Below are 20,147 nucleotides of genomic sequence, written 5' to 3' on the forward strand. Positions count from 1 at the left end.
TCTCAACAACTGTACCTCGAACAAAGATGTATTTACGTTAGAAGAAGAAAAATATAAGAAAGATATAAGAAACGGAAGAAAATAAGAAATGAAGAAGTAACCAACTTAAGACAGAAAACTAGACAAACGGAACGAAAGACAGGAGAGAAAAAATCAGACAAAAAACAAAAGAAACACATACAAAGACAGAAATAATGTCAGGAATAAAATATTAAGGATATTAAAAGTGACAAATAAAGAAATGGTGAATTGAAAGAAAGGGAAGAAAATAGACAGAGACAAAGAAATAGGAAGGAAAAATAAGCGAAAGTTGGGTGAAAAACAAAACGACAGGAAGAGGAATGAAGTAACTATTCAAAGAAAAGAGAAAAGAAATACACACTGAAAGAAAGGGAAGAAGATGAAGTGAAAAAAAGCGAAATGAAAATGAAGTCAAAGAATATCAATAGAATTCTCTGTGCGCATGCGCACGCGTTCAATTTGCACACTAAATTGGTTTACGAGTTTCTTCAGTCTTATCATTTGTTCTCGCCTAGTAATGTTTGTGCAGTCACAGGCATTTTTAACTTTCACTGAATGATTGGTAACACCACCCATTCTACTTCAGTGTTTTCTTTTAATAAAAACAAACTTACGACTTCATTTTTAACACCCAGGAGCGTAAACTTAAGAGCTAGACCAATCCTTGAGTTTATTTTACATGACCAGAAATAAAAAGTCCTACAGTCGCGGTTGCTGTTCGACCAAGGCCTTTCGCAAACAATTTTACAAATTTCTATTTTTAAGAAACCTGAAGATTTACCACATCATTCTCTTAAATCATCTACACATTCACAGTTTCATTTACAACCGTGGACACTAATATATGAACTTGAATTCGCTACCAAAGCTAAAATTTGCAAACTTTTCCTACTTATTTATTCTATTCTACATACAAAAAATAAGAAGTTAATAACTATTACATTTTATCATAACACTACTCTTTGGTGTTCAAATCGCTACCACATTTTTTATTACAACCGTTGTAGGTAGACCCGACCGAAAGCGATTGACTTTTAGATGTAACAAAAATTCATAGCATGGCTTTCGGGAGGCAAGTGAAGTTGGAAGGCCAATACCGTAACTGTACTCCAAGAAAAGAAATTTAATCTTAAAAGAAAGAGCAACAGGCAATGAATGAATTAAACACACATACTGTACTTCCCGAAAACTTTCAATGTAGAACCAATAAAACCTCTCGAAGATATTCCATAGACCTACTGTATACAAAAGAATTAAATACAATACATATCTGTAGAAAACATTTAAACACACAAACGAATCAAGCACGATAGATGTCTCTGAACTGCAATCAATATAAACAAGAATTAAACATGACAGTTGCCTCTGAAAGTTATTCAATGTCATGAACGAATCTCACACATAAGTGTCTGACAGGCATTCAAAGTCAGAACGATTTAAATAGTATTCGTATAGATGTCTCAGAAAGGTGGTCAGTATAAGAATTAAGATGTTCTCTGTTTAAGGTTTTCAATAGAAGCGATTCACAGAGGCATAAATCATCTGTACTGGATCTTGCAGGCGATTTAGGAACCTCAGAATCAATTCAATACATTACCGTAGGATGTTAGACACTACTTAGCTGTTAAAGAATATACCACTAAAAATAACTAGGGTTTGGTAACGGTTGCCGAACACCGACATACAGTGACATGAAGGAGTTAAACGCAACAAGTGTCTGCTAAATATATTCTAAACAAAAATAAATAAAAGTTGACCGTATTTCTGAATAGTATTTGATATACAGGGTAGACGTGAAATAACCTTGCAGATTTCAGAGCGAATAGCTCATGTTGTATGTAACAGAAAAGTGCAATACCATATTGGAGAAAAGTTTTACACTTCTCTCAGAAAAAAATATTCCCCCTCCAGATGATTAACATCCTCTTATTCGGTAACTATGAAGAGTAGGATCGCGATTTTTGTCCACGTCGACAGAAAATCTAATAAAGAATAATTTATCTCTCTGAGTATTTCAATAACGTGGACAGTTTTCGTGTAAATTTAATTTAAAGACCACTCATTTCAAGCCGCTGAACAATCCAATCAGATTGCAACGTTGTAGTCAGAGAGGGAGATGGAAGGTAGTTCACCTAGGGAGAAAGACCTGAGTTCGTTGACCTCTTACATCTGTATTACGAGAAGAAAGAGTAGGCCTAGTGTGTTAGCAGCGATGTTGCAGAGTGCTGAAACTTTCAACTTAATTTTCTAATTAACCGCGCACTTAATCACAAAACGTAATATAAGTTTTCTGTTCACTCAAATGCGCCCTAATGTCTCTTTCAAACTGCAGGATTATTTCACTTCCACCCTGTATGTATGAATCGAACACAACAGGTGCCTTTAAAGCACATTTAATATACGAAAGAACCAAACATGACAAATGCCTCAGAAATATATTCAACATGCGAACCAAACATGGCATGTGCCTTTGGAAAAATTCAGTATACAAAGGAACCAAACGAGACTAATGATTCTAAAATGTATTCAATATACGTAGTACTGTAGAATCACACATGGCAAGTGCCTCCTTAAGGTAGGTATTACACTTACAATTGAATCAAATACGACAGGTGTCCCCCTGACAGTATTCCCTTAGAAACGAATTAAACATGACAAGTGCATCTAGAAGTTATTTACCATATGTAGGAATCAAACGTGACAGGTGTCACCTGAAGAATGCAACCTGAAGACATGAGGTTTGCGAATGATTGAAACATGACATGTATCACCGAAAGGTTTTAATCATAAGAACGATTCAAACATAACAGGTGCCCATCGGAAGGCATTCAATATACGAATTAACCAAAAAACACGACAGGTGCCTTCTGAAGTTATTCAATATACGAGTGAATCAAAATACGACAAGGTGCCTTCAGAAGATATTCAATATTCGAATGAATACAAAACACGACAGGTGCCTTCTAAAAATATTCGAATTAATCGAAACAGGACAGGTGTCTCCTGAAGATATTCAATATTCGAATTAATAAAAACATGACAGGGCCTTCTAAAGATATTCAATATACGAATGAATCAAAACACGACAGGTGCCAAAAAACACGACAGGTGTCTTCTGAAGATATTCAATGTACGAATGAATAAAAAAACAAGACAGGTGCCTTCTGAAGATATTCAATATACGAATGAACCAAAACTTGACGAGTGTCCCATGAAGATATTCAATTTACGAATAAATCAAAACACAATGGGTACCACCTAAAGATATTCAATATACACAACAGGTACTTTTGGAATATATTTAAATACGCCAACAAGTTAAACGTAACAGTTATTTGTCCAAAAAATTCAATATCACTACACAGTTATCTCCGTGGTCTAATGCTCACTATGGTTGTCACTGTGTCAGAGGCGAAGGATGGTCCATACTATACTCAGTATGGGGTCCATTGAAGGAGAAATAGGTTGGGGAACCCATATAGATTTACGATACAAAACAATCCTGTTCCTCAATAAAGTGGATTTTAGGCAAATTATAAACGTTTGTTTTTAGCTAACAAGTAAGTTGTTCCCATTTCGTCATGCAGGCCTGTAACACTGCAGCGGTCCCTGATACTCAATTTAGTATCATATAAATAATGAACCTAATATTGTTGCGGAGAATTCCTATAAAGCTGCGGACCTGGGTTAACAATGTTAGGTATTCACAAGCGTACAAAAAGCCAACAGATTTATGTACAAATACGCTTATCCGCCACCTCAAATGTAATCTAAATCTAATATACAGACAAATAAAACGCAACAGATACAGAGCGATAGGCCTAATATTCAGCAGAAGAGGCAAAATACAAATACAGAGAACAATTTGCGAAGTTTATTCTTGGTGCCATTTTCAGTAATAACGTTCATGTGACTCTGGATCCAATTCTAAATAACTATGGCGCTGTAAAAATCCAAATTTTCAGAAAATAATATCATGTTAACTACAAAAATAATACTGTCATTAAAGTGATACTTAATTTTCCATTACAAGTTTTACGCGTTTGGTAATAATTCAGTTCCTTTATTGTGTTGAGAATAATATTACTCCTTACAGTTAATTTTCTTTAACGTTTATTCAAAATATGTAACTAAATGACATAATTTAATATGTACCCAAATCAGAACATGAACTTTCGTTTCCTAGAATTATAAAAGAAATTTTCTAATATCCCAAAATTAAGATATGACTTCATTCATAAAGTGTCTTTATTTCAGCAGATACACATAATTAATTTCCAAAATGTATACCGTATGTAACAGCTATATGAAAACATGATTTCTAATGTTTTTTTTCATTATTTACGAAAGTCGAAATTTAAAATTGACATCAATGTTAAAAATAAATTAGTGGTATAATCAGACTCCTTGCTTTTACTTATAAATATTTAAGATGTTGCTTCAGTGGTTCATCCACATGTAACAAACGTATTTACAAGGATTGGTAAAAAAAAAAAAAAAGAAAAAAAAAAAAAAGGTAAATCCATGGACAATGAGCCAGCCTGCGCTCGGCTGTGTTGAAGTCTGAAAACTTTCACTACATTCTAAACAAAAAGTACAAGTACCCGGTAATTAATTCCTCTTAGCCAAACTTTACCCATTGATTTTAAGTGATATGGCCTACGACCAATTTACCTGTTTATTCTGCGTAAAAAAAAGGAGAAAATAGGGTAACGTTCTTGAAGCTGAGGGCCAATGTGTGTGTTTCTATTTCAAGCAAGGACAAATTATAAATTTACTAAAATTACATTCCATGTGCATCATTCCGGTACAAACTGAATCGCAGATACTGAATATGAGCAAAATCATGGCAATAGCACAGGCAAATGACATACACAAAATCACTTTTTCGGTATTAGAATGCTGAAAATTTCATTTCCGCGAATATTATGAAACAGTTTCTTGCAGCATCCCAATTCTATTCTAATGATAGAGTATTAAAAAAACAATAAATAAACGCTTGCAAAAGCACTACTATAGTAAGATTTTTTCTCAAGTTGCGTAATATTTTTTACGTAATTTACGGACGTCATGAAAATGACAAATTCTTATTGTACGTTTTACGCTTTTCAGATCAATTCAGTTCGGCCTTACTAATGGTATGCCTCTTTTAATGTAACGAAGGTAACCCCTATATATGGCATGAAGGGGCATGTAGGTAGAGCACCATGTTTTCTTGAACACAGCATTAGAATGAGTTGGTGTGGTCGGCATCATGCTCCTACCGCCTTTTACCCCCGGGAAAGATCCGATATCAGTTTGATAAGAGACTGAGTGAACCTCAGGGCCGTTCTGGAAGATTGGCAACGAGAAAATCTCATTACCCGGGATCGAACTCCAGACCTTCCAATCCGTAGCCAGTTGCTCTACCAACTGTGCTACCCGGCCGCGTCTTTACACATTACATTACCTATATTTACCTATCACTCATTCATTATGTACCCTAATAAAATTATCTTACTCCCTACATTGCACATAAAATTGGGTCACCCCCTCCTGCTGGATCAAAAAAAGATGTATTTAGGTTTCGGTCAGTTAATAATATAGTAATTGCTCCAACAGTGACTTTATAATTTTATAATCATAAAAATAATATATGCGACTAATAAAATTATTAATTGTATGGCTTAAGTAGACTTAATTTTTCAAAATTTCATATAAAATAGCTACTCATCTGTTCTTAGTATTATTTTACTTTTTACGAAAACATATTTACAAAGATGTTATTGATTGTTCATAATAACGCAAATACATTAGATACCCATCGAACAACTAACAATGAAATTGAACGGGTTCGAAGAAAAGTTTTAAAACAATACAATGGGCATTCGCCCGGGAGCATACAGGATTAAAAAAAAAAGTACCGCATAACTGTAGTTAAAATAATTGAAAATGAAGGGTTTTTGGGCAGAAAGTTCGGACACGACAGACTTATGGAAAGGAATATTTTATGGAAACAAATGAAGTATTGCATAGCGATAAATAAAGTTCTTTCAAATGATAAAAAAGCTGTAAGTTGTCATTTTAAAATGTTCCCGATGGCGTCATAATTCGCACAATAGTCGAAACATAGGTTCGGGCGTCGAAATTCAACGTGGGCGAGAAATGGCCAACGAATTTCGCCTGGAGTCCTGTATCAGGGACGGTATTCTTTTACGTGTCGTAAATCTACAACACGGGGCTTCCACCTTTGCCTCCTACCTGGAGAAACACATGCTAAGGATTTTATAGCCCTTTAAAATACATCGTCCTTAGCAGGACTTGAACCTTCGAACCTTGGTCCCAACAAGTAGCATGACAGTCCGACGCCACTGATAACAACTTGTGGAAAATGAATATGAAAAAATAAATCCGTCCAATAATTTAAGAGAAATCGTAGGCAATAGACAGCAGTTCCAGGAATTCATGAGACAACCATTCTCTATTTCCTCAGCTTTCTGAGTTGCTGAATTACTGCGCGGGCAGTGGATATTATAACAACATAAGTGCAAAAGAATAAAAGCTTAGTTCACAATGATATGTTTCTCAAACTAGGTTAAGCGTAACTACTGCACTGGGAATTGGACTCACATTCATTTGAACTTGATTTTTACTGAAAATGGCTTCGGGTTCCATAAATCCCAGTATAATCTGATATGCATCTAATACTTTTTTTTTTTCTTTTTCTTTCTCTCTCTTGGTCTTGTACCTAGAAATTAAAAATCCTGTAAATTGAATTTACGAGAGTACACAGATATTAGTCCCTTCAAAGTTATACTACAACCATGTTAGTGAACTTAAACCCCACAGATCCTTACCTGTGGGATCTTGTTCCAATCCTGATCCAGAAACAACACCACCAAAAGTGATCAATGCTGGGTAAACTTAAAGCCTATTAGCAGCATGTGTTAGCAGCTACTACCTTTCTAATACACTCACTGACGACTCTGTCGGGCACGGCGGGGAACTTTTGCTTCAACTCGTGGAACAACTGCATGATGGAAATGTTGCTGCAGCCCGAGTCACAGTCCGCCATCTTCTCTCTCAAGCATGGTCGTTGCCTCCGTCATCCTCCTGAAGAGCAAGTACCCAAACAGATTAGTTGGAATGAAGTCTCTTCAACATATGCCGACATCTCAAGACAAATTCATTCCAATTTAAATGTCAAAATAATTCACAATTGGCCACAAAAAATTTGACGTAAGTACGTCTTCTATTACTACTAATTCCACAATTTGGGACATCCACGGCAGACCACTAGGATCCAGAATACAAAGCAGAGCTTAAATTAAAAATAAAATATGATATGATTTGCGGAGAGAATACGGAACAATGATAAATTTAAAAATAAAGTACAATTTGATTTCGGAGAAACATGAGATAAAAGTACAATGAAGAGTAATGAAATGAAGTAAAAAATATTTTACGTAGTGTTATACAAGTGATTGTGTAAAATTGATAATGAATCTCTCAATACCATTAGACAAATTTTGTTAATGTCCTCATTAGAAAATTTAAGAGAATGGAGAAAGGTTTTGGTTAACTTAAATGAAGTTCCCCTAGCGCCAAAAAGAAGTCCTTTCACTTCCCATGTATTAATGTTCATTTTGTATCTCTCATTGAAGTGAGGAATACATGGACTGTAAATAGACTTCTTTTCATCGTTGGCGTTGTTGGCTTGTTGATCATCCTTCTCAAAAACGGACAGTGGGGTCAAGAATGAGGCTTTTTTAACAGTGATCCTTGGATATTTAAAAAAATTCCCAAACATAGCTTTTGATATTTAACTATCAGATTTTGAACCACAATAGTCCAAAACACAACCTATCAAATAATTAGTGAATGAATGAATGAATGAATGAATCAATGAATCAATCAATCAATGAAGGAAAGAATGGGGAAATGGGAGGAGAAACAATTACAATGTATGCAAGGGAATTTGGGGGCGAGAGGAAATGTATATGTGAGCTATTTATTATCGAACATTTCCAATGAGAAACAAGATGACAGGCACTATAATATATATAATGAACTTTACGTAATGATATTAATTTCAAATGGTTATTCTTTGAGATATTTCAAACAAAAAAGTTTAATACAATTATTTTGTTTATTTTTCTTTTTGCTTTGAGATAAAAATTGTTTCATATATAACATTTCATCCCGTGTTTTGCGAAAGCCATTGATTTAATTCCCAATATGCTCAGTCAATTTAAGAGAGCAGTGTATTATGATAATAAATAATTGAATAAATTTTAGTTTTGTCCTTCAAATGTGTAGAAATTTGATTCGAATAAAGGTAACATTTCATTCTGCAAAGGAATAAATTTTACAATGCGACATTTGTTCTGATCAAATTTCTGCTCATTTAAAGGACAAAACTAAAATTCTTTCAATCATTTATCATCATAATATACTACTCTCCTAAACTGACTGAGCATATTTGGAATACAATCAATCGCTTTCTCAAAATATGCTATGAAATGTTTCATATAAAACAATTTTCACCTCGGAAAAAAAAAAAAGCAAAAACGAGCAAAATTGTATTAAACTCTTTTGTTTGAAAATCTCAAAGAATAACCCGCTGAAATTAATGACATTACTTACGGTTCACTCTGCATAGTCGATACAATGTAACGTGAGGTACTAAGTTGCAACTTTTAACATGTTTTCCTTATTATTTGATCATGTGCTTAAATTGAGTGATTTTACAGCTATTAGTTCAGTTTACTACTGGCAACACTTCCGAATACACACATATTACAGATATCATTATGATCATTCTGTAACTGTTATGTTAGCACAATTAGAGATATTAATCAAACGAGGCAAACTATTCTAAATTAAATTCATCGTGTCACATTGTATATATTTATATCGCAATTATAATATATCGTAATATATTGCGGAAATATAATATATTTAGACTCATTATTCCTTTATATAGCGAATTGTAGACACTTAAAACTTCTGGCGTTTCTTCTTCCGATCCTGCAGTCAGCTTCTCCACCGCCTCCCCCTTCCCCTTTATGTGGTAGGTATTAGGTTACGTCCATTTTCGGCATTTTCCCCTTCAAAATTTTCTAGAGCTCCTTCCTTGGAGCAGCGAAACTCGGAGTGAGACAAGTGACCAACACGCTTGGAGCTCACATAACTAATTCAGTTTTTCTCATCCCCTATCTCCCTTGCAAGGACGCGTTTTAGCGTACCTTTTAACGTATCAGAATATTCCAATAAACTTTACGCGAAGTGAATAGCCAAACTGCATCCAATGATTCCCAGGTACGTAATATTCGTAATTTAAATATGTATTGTATTGATTAAGGCTGGTTGAATGGAAGAGAAGGCCTTATGGCCTTAACTCTGCCAGCGAAAATAAAACATTATTATTATTATATTATTATTATTATTATTATTATTATTATTATTACTATTATTATTATTATTATTAAGAATATTATCTTCGGTTTTGCATTGTTGATATCTTTCCACAATTTGAGCAATTCTGATATCGATTTCCGCGTTATTTTTTCTTCTTACGTGGTGATTATTACCCACAATCCAACTTTTGCGTAACAATTCCAGGTGGATGGAATGGCCCTGCTTCTTCTGCCACGCCTCCGTTGCTTTACGTAGTTTTCTTCTATGTAGCCGAAAACAGTAATGAGATCATCTGTAATCGTGTCCTGAAGCAGTTCAAAAGCGGCGACGTCTTCCTTGGGAACGAAAACTAATACAATTAGCTAGTGGAGCGTGGCTCGTAACTTTACACTGCCTTCGTGGCAATAATCCTCAGATAGTCCCTCGGACTAAAGCAAGAGGACTTCTTCAAAATGACTGTCCAAGATGGGGGGGGGGGAAAAAAACCCTGCCACCTTCGCTTGTGAGAACATATTGTATTTGAAACTACCGTCATGATGGTTGAAACTACCGATACACAGTCGATACAAAGTGTGGTAGCAACTGTAAAAGAAACATATTCTTTATATCCTGTTTAAGTATAGAGCTACTGAAAATTATTTCATACGCATTCTTTGTTCTACTAGTCTTAACTGCAAAGACAACTGGAAACCACTGACCACGATCAATCACATGAATACCTCATAAGTTAACCAGAGATTTAAAAATGTTGACTCACCAGTCAGGCAAAAATTTCACTGCTCAGCAATGTCGAACTACAGAAGAGCAATTACAAAATCAGAATTGTTTTCACTCGCCATGTAAAAATTTTCATTCGTTACAAAAGATCTGACGAGTACTATTTTTTTCAAGCCCTGCTTATAACTGTCGGAATATCCGTGGAGCAAACTTAAATGTTCCATCCCTAATTCGGTAAGCAATGCCAACATAACGGAGAAAAACTCCAGATCGAGTCAAGCGAAAAATGTTCCGTAACTGGCACATGTTCCATTAAAAAAAAGTCCAAAAACTAAATTTATGTCGAAATCTAATAAGTAAAATATAATACATCAGTGACTGGAGTTTTGTTTAGCCGAATTTGATGGGATCAACGATGATTCGTTTGAACGAAAATTCAATTAAACTGGAAACATAGGTGTTTTACACAGTTTAATGTACTAAATACTGTAAATGTTAAAAAACAACTTTATTTTAAAGTAAAGAAAACATTTTTCTGTATGTATACTATGCATAGAAGTGAGAAAAACTGGAAAGTAAAATCTTATTTAACAACAGTACGAAATTGAAAAAAAAAATCAAATTCAAAAGCTCATAATTAAGACTGTAAATCAAATGCACGAGTTGATTCCGCAAATGCTCAAATCATTTTTATCGGTATTCGGTTAGTCCGAAAATTCTTAAAATCGCGATTCGGTTAATCAGATCTGTACTGTATATAATACATTATCCGTAACGAATGTGCATTCTGTGACAAGTCCGCACGGGTGGCGCAGTTGGTATAGCGCTTGCCTTCTGTGCCCGAGGTTGCGAGTTCTATCCCGGCCAGGTCGATGGCATTTAAGTGTGCCTAAATGCGACACTCATGTCAGTAGATTTAATGGCATGTAAAAGAACTCTTGCAGGACAAAATTCCGGCACACCGGCGACGCTGATATAACCTCGGCAGTTGCGAGCGTCGTTAAATAAAAAATAATATCTATTTTCTATGATAGAATGTACTGTGGCGAAAGTATGAGTATAAAACGTGATAAAACACGCCTGTGACGAAAACGTCACATCTTTTATTAAAAGGTGCTGTATTAAGTACTAAATTATTTAATGTCGATGGAATTGATGATAGCGAAATGAGACAGAGAATTCGCCATTACCTGACATTAACCTTACAAATGAGGAAAACCTTGAAAAAAACTAGGTAATCAGCCCAATCGGGAATTGAACCCATGTCCGATCGCTGACCCGGAGCAGGTGCTATGCAAGTGGCTGAAAAAAACGTTAAGATGAACTAGACTAGAGTATAATTGACGTCAATAATCGTTATTCTACAGTTTATCTCGGCATGATCATACTCAACAACTGATTATCAGCAATCCACTAACTCGATTTTCAAACAGAAGTGACACAGCATAGCCTATTGTTTATCTGAATTTTAAGCGTACGCAAAATCAAACGAAACCGCAACAGAATACTTTAATAGTTCAGTACATAATAATTAATTTATCTTACGAAATAAATTGTATACGAATTATACTGTTTCGTTTTGTCAGTTAGGTTACAAAACTATCACGAAGAAAGTCGTCCGCTCCGATTTGAATTAAGTCGCCATTGTCATTTATTAAAAATATAGGCCTACCCATTAATAACTTTTACTAAAAATTACAGTATTTCGTCTGCATCATTCACGAAGAAATTGAATCGTTGATACTGAATACGAACAAAATACTGTACGTCCAACAGTTCAGAAGAAATCGTTGTAAGATACATTGCTGAAAACTGGTACTTTTTTTTTTCGACATCTGAGATGCTGAAAACTTAAATTTCCGTAAAAATCTCAAAACGGATTTTTATAGCAACACAACACTTATACTTTATAATTCTTAACGAAAAGTAAAAAAGTACAAGTTTAATAGGCATGCACATTACTAGTGAAGTACTTTATGAATACGATATAACATTATATAGATCTTAATTATATTAAATGATTTATACCGACGTGAATATTTAAGTTAACTGATTCAAGTGTCAGCATTACGTTCTATTTAATTCTGTCCACTCCCTGTTGAAGAGAATTAAAACATATTATTATAGCGACTAGTGATAGCATAATTTTCCTTGTATAAGAAAGGAAAAACCCATGAGCTCACTGAAAACATAGGCCTATACCACAACTCCTTCCCCTAACAATGTTTCACAATCACTTATGAGCAACTATTACCGGTAATGGAAGTTAACGCAAGGAAAATAGGTATGTAACTATCAAATAAAAGAAACACAATCACACATGCCTAATCTTTATTTAAGTTTATACGTCTATTAACATAAATTTATATAGCTATCCTGTTCTATTCCAAACACAGCATTTAATATGACATTAAGTTATAATAATATAGGGTGTTCCAACAAGAACGCCGGATTCAATAATGTTAATAAATTCAACAAAATAGATACAGTTCCACCAACCCAACAACAAGACAATTACGCAATATTCCAACAATATTTTGTTGTTATTGGGTTGGCGACACTATTATCTGTTCTTTTATCTGTTTTTGTTGCATTTATTCATACTATTAAATCCGGCGTTCTTTTCGGGGCATCCTTTAGATCGCACTCCAACTTTATTATTCTACATGTTTAAAAAGCAATCATGGATAGATGATGTACTCTTCAAATCAAGAAAATGTCACAAATATATCACCTTTCAAATTTCTCTTATCGATATTCCATGTCTCATGATAAGACAGTCGTTCAATGCGTTTATAGGAAGTCAATGCAACTAATCGTAAAAACATATAAAATATTTTCATTTTCATTCAGTCGTAGAAGGAGCGGAAAAAACTTTTATGCTTCCACTGGGATCTGACGAGGGGAAATTTAAGGTGAAATGAAGTGTTTGTGGGATAATATATGTATTGTTGAGAGAAAAGAGTGAATCCTGAGAAAATCCATCATCCTCTGATCTTGTCGAACACATCAGGATTCAAAATAGGAAATATTCGGACGGTGCCACACCTGGACTGTATGGTGGATGTGTCAGAACAGATATTGCCCTCTGATCTGGTGCTAAATGTGTGGAGCAAAAACAAAGTACCTGATTAGCGACATTTGGACCTTGCACGAACAACTCGCTTTCACAGCAGTTCCAAAACTTCCAAACAACACTCTCCAGCGACAGTACATAGGACAAATTCTTGATGGATAAGATCTTTAAGTAGCAAGTCAAGATTGTATTGATTTCCGGTTTCTGAAAACGCAGTTTCTTCTTTTTCGGTGTGAATTTTTCGACTGCCAAACTGCATTTTGAGAGCATTTTCAATAATGTTTTTGGAGTATTCAAAATAATCATGATCTTCTGACAAGCTGTGAGAAACAAATCGTGTACAGCTATTTCATTAATTCAGTGATGGGCAATTCATGCAAGACTGAAACGGCGTGCGTAATTCATGTATACGGAACCGGCTCTCAGCCGAAGCGGAACCATAACAAGTGAGGATGGGTTAAGAATGACATAGTTATTTCGATGGTGAAAACAAAGTGAAATAAATAACGTACCGATCGGTATATAATAAGCACTGTATCATTAAAATTGCACTTTTTGAATTAGATTCCTTTCAGTTATAAGCCCTTTTCTCTTCCATAGTTTTGTAAAAATATAGGCTATATATTACTTTTTCCTTCCTTTCCCCTTTTTGTTCTCTTTATCAGCTGATGAATTTATTATCATACCCTTTTTATTGTGAATTTTATTTAATTTTCGTATATCTTTTCATTTTTATTATTATATTATTACATTCCATTTTGTTATATTCTTCTTTACGTTTTCCATATTAACTATATGTACTAAATGAGTTGCTTTTACTATATTAAAATGTATTTTAATTTTTTTTCTATTATGGTATTATTTTCATGTTGTTTAGTGTCGATTTTATTATGCTATTATTATTATTATTATTATTATTATTATTATTATTATTATTATTACTATTTTTTTGTAATATGTTAGTATTCTGTTCTTTAACTTTTTGTTAAATTTTAACTGCTTGTATACTTTGTGACCTGGTAGAGTGTAAGAGAAGGCCCTATGGCTTAACTCTGCCAGTATATGTAAATAAAGAATTATTATTATTATTATTATTATTATTATTATTATTACCATTAAGTTAAAAGAATGAAATCATTTATACTGTAATCATTTTTCCATTAATTTTAAATGCCTTCAATGGATCTAAAAATGTGAAACTCACTTAAAGAGAACACATAGATCTAGTTTTTCTTCTAGAAGAAAGATCTCTAATAAAGCATAACATATATTGGTGGTATACAGCAGGATTAAATAAACTTACTTCAATCACAAGTTTATCATTACGAAGATCATTCAGAAGAGCTTTTGATGCACTCATAGTTCTCACATTCACTAAAATTCTATATTTTATAACGGAATTTCCTGACAGTGGTAATAACATTTTCCAGACACTAATCATTTTTCTCCATTTTCTAACTCCGAAAGAGGATTTAATTGAAATCCTGAGCGTCGTTTAATATCACTCGTGCTAGCCATATTGTATAGAGTGAATCGGGGGGTGGGGGAGATGACTATTGGGGAAGATGCTTATTTCTTTGTAGTTTCACATTCTTCCTAGAGAGAACGTCACGCGCGTCTTCATGCTCACTGAGACAATTGAATATCTGTAGAGTGGAACTAACTCATTTTGCCACGTGTTCTTGTTGTGAGAAGAAGAAAAGCAAGAAAACAGCTCATTTTTCTGCTATAAAATAATTGCAAAGGTATGTTAAAATTTTAATACATCCTTGAATTCGTAATAACTGTCAAACCTTTGTAATGGCTATTGTCATAAAGGTTCTAAACTTTCTATTGTTAATAACCAACGACCTTGTTTCGCCGTCTTAGGTTGCGTCACAGCACTAGGCATCTTACCCCGATACTTGTGGAAGATGATCACTTTTTTCGGGATAAGATGGCAACTTGTTGCAAGAGTTTTATTTCTTGTTTTATTGCAGGGAATGTGTAAACATTACGTAAGATCCTCTGATAGAAGTCAGTGGATTGAGGACAGTCTTCATGTTATAACAGAGGGTATGAACTGTTTTAGAGCATCGCAAGCATACGGGATTTCTTACCGTACCCTTAAACGCCTCCTAAAAAAAGAATGACAAAAAAATGTACTGGATTGGATTCATTGCGTGCAAGAAGTGATTTCACGAGTCTTGCAAACGGCAATAAGATATGTGCAATGACTGTGTTCCTAAGTAGTGATAAACGAGTGAGAAAGTGTCCATGAGCTTTATATTGTCAATTTTGTTATATAATTACATGTATCAAACAAGTTCAGGTAAAATACATATATCAGTAAATGTGTTAATTTTCATTTGCAGACTATCGGGGAAAATTTCATTTCATTTATTATATTCCATAGATCTTACATGAGCAATGAAATTTTAAGATGTGGAACAAGTCAAAATTTTACAATATTACAATTACAATTTTTTACAATTTTGTAATTTTCTACAATTTTTTACAGTGCAGGCAAGAAGAAAACCTGTATCTATAGGGTCATTCCATATCAAATCAACAAGGCGCTCAACCCGACCGACTCAGATTTCTTTCAAAATTCGAGGGTTTGTTTTACCTGCCCGCTAACTAAAACTGCCGAGTTTAATATGTCCTGTGCTTTTCGTTTTCTGTCAGTGGCGTTTCAAACATGAAGAAAAATCATATTTTTGTAAGCACGCCGCTTCAATTAAAATTATATATCTCAACAACGTCTCCAGATAAATTTACAAAAATTGAGTGATACATTCTTAATATGTGATAGTTTTTATTGCTTATATTGTTTTCTGCATGTATTCAATTATACTAAAAAAACATGGTGAAACAATTTTCATATAATCATATTTGAAAATGCGGGGGTTCTATTTTAAGGAAAAAAATATACAGTACGCCTCTATTAGTGATATAATGAACTGATAAGTTTCAACTTGGAATCATCATAGGTTATAAAGATAAAAATTATTATGTCACTGCAAGCGTAAGCTAACCGTATAAGTCGCGATAATTATGTCCCACACATTCGTTGTATTTAATTATATTTGATCATAATCTTGAATGTCACTATGTAATTTAACATGTAGTAAATAATTCGATTTTTTTTAATTATTATCTCAAATAAATTATTGTCACATGGATTTTGTTAAACCTGAAGTTCTGTAAGAAATGCTTATCTTTCATTGCTGAGATGAAATAGCCTGATCATCTTTCCAGACAGGATGCTGCGTTGATTCAGGGGCATTTTAAAACTGCTTAGCAAGTATAATACCCATCCTAAACAGCAGGACTGTATGAAACTTGTGTTCCAGGCACTGCGGTGGATTTTGAAAATCGAAGAGCAAGCATTTTTTCCTCTTCAGTATAGCTTTTTTCAGTCACATAAACGGTAGTAATGTTTGGGAGATGATCCCTTGTCCAGTCGTACAATTCCCTAGGTGTAGTTATTTGTTTATCGGATGGTCTCTGCAAACTAGCACAAGCCGCAAACCTTTTAAGTGTCCCACCTACAATGTCGCATGCTATTTTGCCATGCGATATGCAAAAATAATGCAATTCTGTTGGAAATCCAAAATCTTCTTCATGTAATGTGAGGTTCAGGAAATTTTTTCCTATATTTATACTGAGCAGAGAATCCATCGGAGAAATACGTAATTTTTGTGGTGAATTACAGATGTTTGTTTTAATGACTCCATTACATGTTTTTGAAACAGATGTACAGCTGTAGTGTCGTATTTGGGCAGTGTGAAATTATTACCAGATTTTTAATAGAGACCGTATCGGATGACGATTCGTTATAATATATTACGAAAGTATGAATGGTTGTCTGCACATTAGTCCTGTGATATGACTGAATTTCATCTTCGATTACGAAATAGTTTTCAGCGAAGTCGCATAACACAAGAAGCTGGCATGGCTGTAGAAATGATTTCATATCACGTAGAAACTTACTTTGTTCAGATGATATAAATGAGTGAGTCAGTATATCACCAAGTTTCTCCAAGAGACAGTTGAAAAATTTGTCTGTGGGTTTCAGTATGGTCTCAAGCGTTGATCGGTCAGTCGTCATCCACTGCTTGTAGGTCACTGATTCACTGAAGTTTTATTCGAAACATTTCTCTAAACCCTCTCTTATTTTGAATGGTTCAGGACATTCTGTATATTTCCTGAACAAGAAATTTATATGAGGAGGATTGCACACCATAGTAGCCAAGAAATGTTGATAAGTTGAAAGGTATAAAGAAAAATTTTCTAGAAATCCACGTAGACCTGAAACTTTAATAAATTGCTTCCGGCATAAGTTTTACATTCTGATAAGGACACGAACACAGACAGTATAGTTCCACTAACTCCAGCTAGAATAAAATTTCTTGGTCTAAGAGCTGAAAATTTGGAGAATATTACCTTCATTTCAGGGTTAGAATTTTTAAACACTGCATATAATTCATTTCTGCTCATGTTATTTACTCCCAGATTCTTTAATCACAACAAATATTTCTTACCAGGCATCATTCTGCTTATCTCGTCAGAACAACAGAATTCTTTAACTTTACCGGCAACAGCCGCGAGCAAGGGTTTTCCAGGTTTCGGATTTGGTGAACACAAAATTCCCTTTCCCTTTGCCAGGACTTTTGCTTTCCGAATTATATATTCGAAAGCTGAAAGAAACTCTTTTTATATTATTTACGCTCCAGCTTTTAGGTAGTAGTGTTAAAATGGTGATTTTCTCACTTTTACCTGAATTTTGAAAATTTTCCTGCAACTGAGACAAAATTTCAGAATCAGAAAGGTCCTGGTTCCTCGGCGTCTTTAATATCGAAGACTTTATCTTTTATAATATTTTCAAATTTCTGTCTCTTATATTTCTCTTGTTGTAGCCTTTTTTGTTTAATACGGAACACACCTTGGTCAAAAAGACTTGTATTTAATTAACTTACATTTGCTGTAGAATCGACGTATTCTTCATTACTAGAGTCATTCTGAGGATTCTGCGTAATAGCATCATATTATGTTTTTTTTTTCTTTGCGATACATAGGGCACACCTTTTGTTCCTGTTTTAAATCAGGAAATACATTAAGTATCCACGATATAACACTTTTTAAATTGTTCCTCTAATTACAATGCCCCGATTTCTCGAAGGGATTGCAGCAAACATAGGCCTATAACTTAAAACGCGACTCCATTACATCGCACAAAACTACCACATACTACAAAAACTAACGATACTGCACTTGAAACAGATCGCACGTTTTGTATAAATTGAAGACTGTATAAACTGCCACTCATGACGGCCTGACAGATCGACGACGCAGATAATCAGACAAGTACGAACTCGCGCGCATGCAGTGTTGGTGTAAGATGGGTTTAAGTGCTACAAACCAATACACTGATATATTTTTTTACTGATATTCCTGAAAAGTTTCCAAAATGAAACTTACACCAAGGGGAGAATACTCTTACCTCTATAACATACATTTTTCGTGAAATAATTTATGACCCGCATTTATAGATATTCAATGTTAAGATGTGTTTCACGTGACCATTCAATAAAGAATTCATTACTTTGATGCAAACCTATTTTTATTGAAACGTATGATCCCTTAGCTTTAAAATAAGCCCAAGTTTAAGATTCTACCTCAATTAGAAGAGAAGTTATGAATTATTTTTGTTGACGTAGTATGCGACATTTTTACATTTTTTCTCATATTGACAGAATTGCTGTATGGATATCGTGCATTATTGAGGGCTAAAATTTTACATAATTAATTAACTTAAGGTTCTTTACCATCCCACCAAATTTAATGAAAATCTGAGGTGGTCGGGTTGAAAAGTCCACTTTTTTGTGTTGATTTGACATGGAATGGTCCTATAAAGAAAGTAATTACTGTTATCTGTTTTGTACCAAAAATATAATTTCAAAATACCTTCCTGGCTTTGATATTTCAATCCGAAATTCAAAACTAAATGAACAATATCTTAAATTTTCAATCAAAGAAAAAGTCAGGCATCTTCCCCCGATCCACTCTATGACTCACAAAAATTATGTTTATATACAACATTGACTAATTACGCATTTTACTTCGCTTTTCTAATTTTCGTGCGGACCTCTGAAAAAAGAACTAAGGAAGAGACTAGTGAAGTGCTTTGTGGTGGAGTGTAGCATTGTATGGGGCAGAAACATGGACATTACGACGAAGTGAGGAGAAGCGAATAGAAGCATTTAAAATATGGATATGGAGAAGAATGAAACGTGTGAAATGGACAGACAGAATAAGAAATGAAGCTGTGTTGGAAAGAGTGGGTGAAGAAAGAATGATGCGGAAAATGATCAGAAAGAGGAAAAGGAATTGGTTGAGTCACTGGCTGAGAAGAAACTGCCTAATGAAGAATGCACTGGAAGGAATGGTGAACGGGAGAAGAGTTCGGGGCAAAAGAATATATCAGATAATAGACGACATTAAGATATATGGATCATATGAGGAGACAAAGAGGAAGGCAGAAAATAGGAAAGATTGGAGAAAGCTGCCGTTGGGCAGGACACTAAATGAATGAATGTTAGTCGATCATCGACTTCAGCGAGTCAAAGAAGTCAAAAGCGCCTAGACGTTAGACAATTTTCAGAATAATATACACGATTGAAAGCGCTCGATTCATACGGTTCAAATGGACACGAATGCCCCATCCCAGCTTCAACATACATTCTTGCATAAAATTTCCTTATCCTTCAGTTTCGGAATGAAACTGAATAGTCTGGTTTTAAATCGTCTTCCAGCTCCTCTTGGCCTTCCTTGAAACGGGTAACCGAGCGAAAAGTTTGTGCAAGATATATTAATTATCCCTATGAGCTTGTTGTTAGAGAGGAGAGTATTTTTTATTATACCTGTAAAACCAGTTTTCCTAATTTGTTTT

General features: G+C 34.4%; 1 protein-coding gene across 7 annotated transcripts in view; it reads right to left on the reverse strand.

Moving 5' to 3' along the window:
* LOC138712253 (TGF-beta-activated kinase 1 and MAP3K7-binding protein 3-like) overlaps positions 1-20,147 on the reverse strand; it is a 110,068-nt gene that overhangs the window by 54,088 nt on the left and 35,833 nt on the right. For 6 of the 7 annotated variants that reach the window (XR_011335680.1, XR_011335679.1, XM_069843831.1 and 3 more), the window contains exon 2: positions 6,962-7,113. Coding sequence is in view for 4 of the 7 variants with exons in the window: in XM_069843831.1 (XP_069699932.1) it covers positions 6,962-7,075 (114 nt within the window). In the remaining 3 variants the exon portion in view is untranslated. Of the gene's footprint in view, positions 1-6,961; positions 7,120-20,147 lie in introns of those variants that run through there. The other variant, XM_069843833.1, reaches the window with a different exon arrangement.

The sequence above is a fragment of the Periplaneta americana genome, chromosome 13, assembly GCF_040183065.1.
Source record: "Periplaneta americana isolate PAMFEO1 chromosome 13, P.americana_PAMFEO1_priV1, whole genome shotgun sequence".
NCBI lineage: Eukaryota > Metazoa > Arthropoda > Insecta > Blattodea > Blattidae > Periplaneta > Periplaneta americana.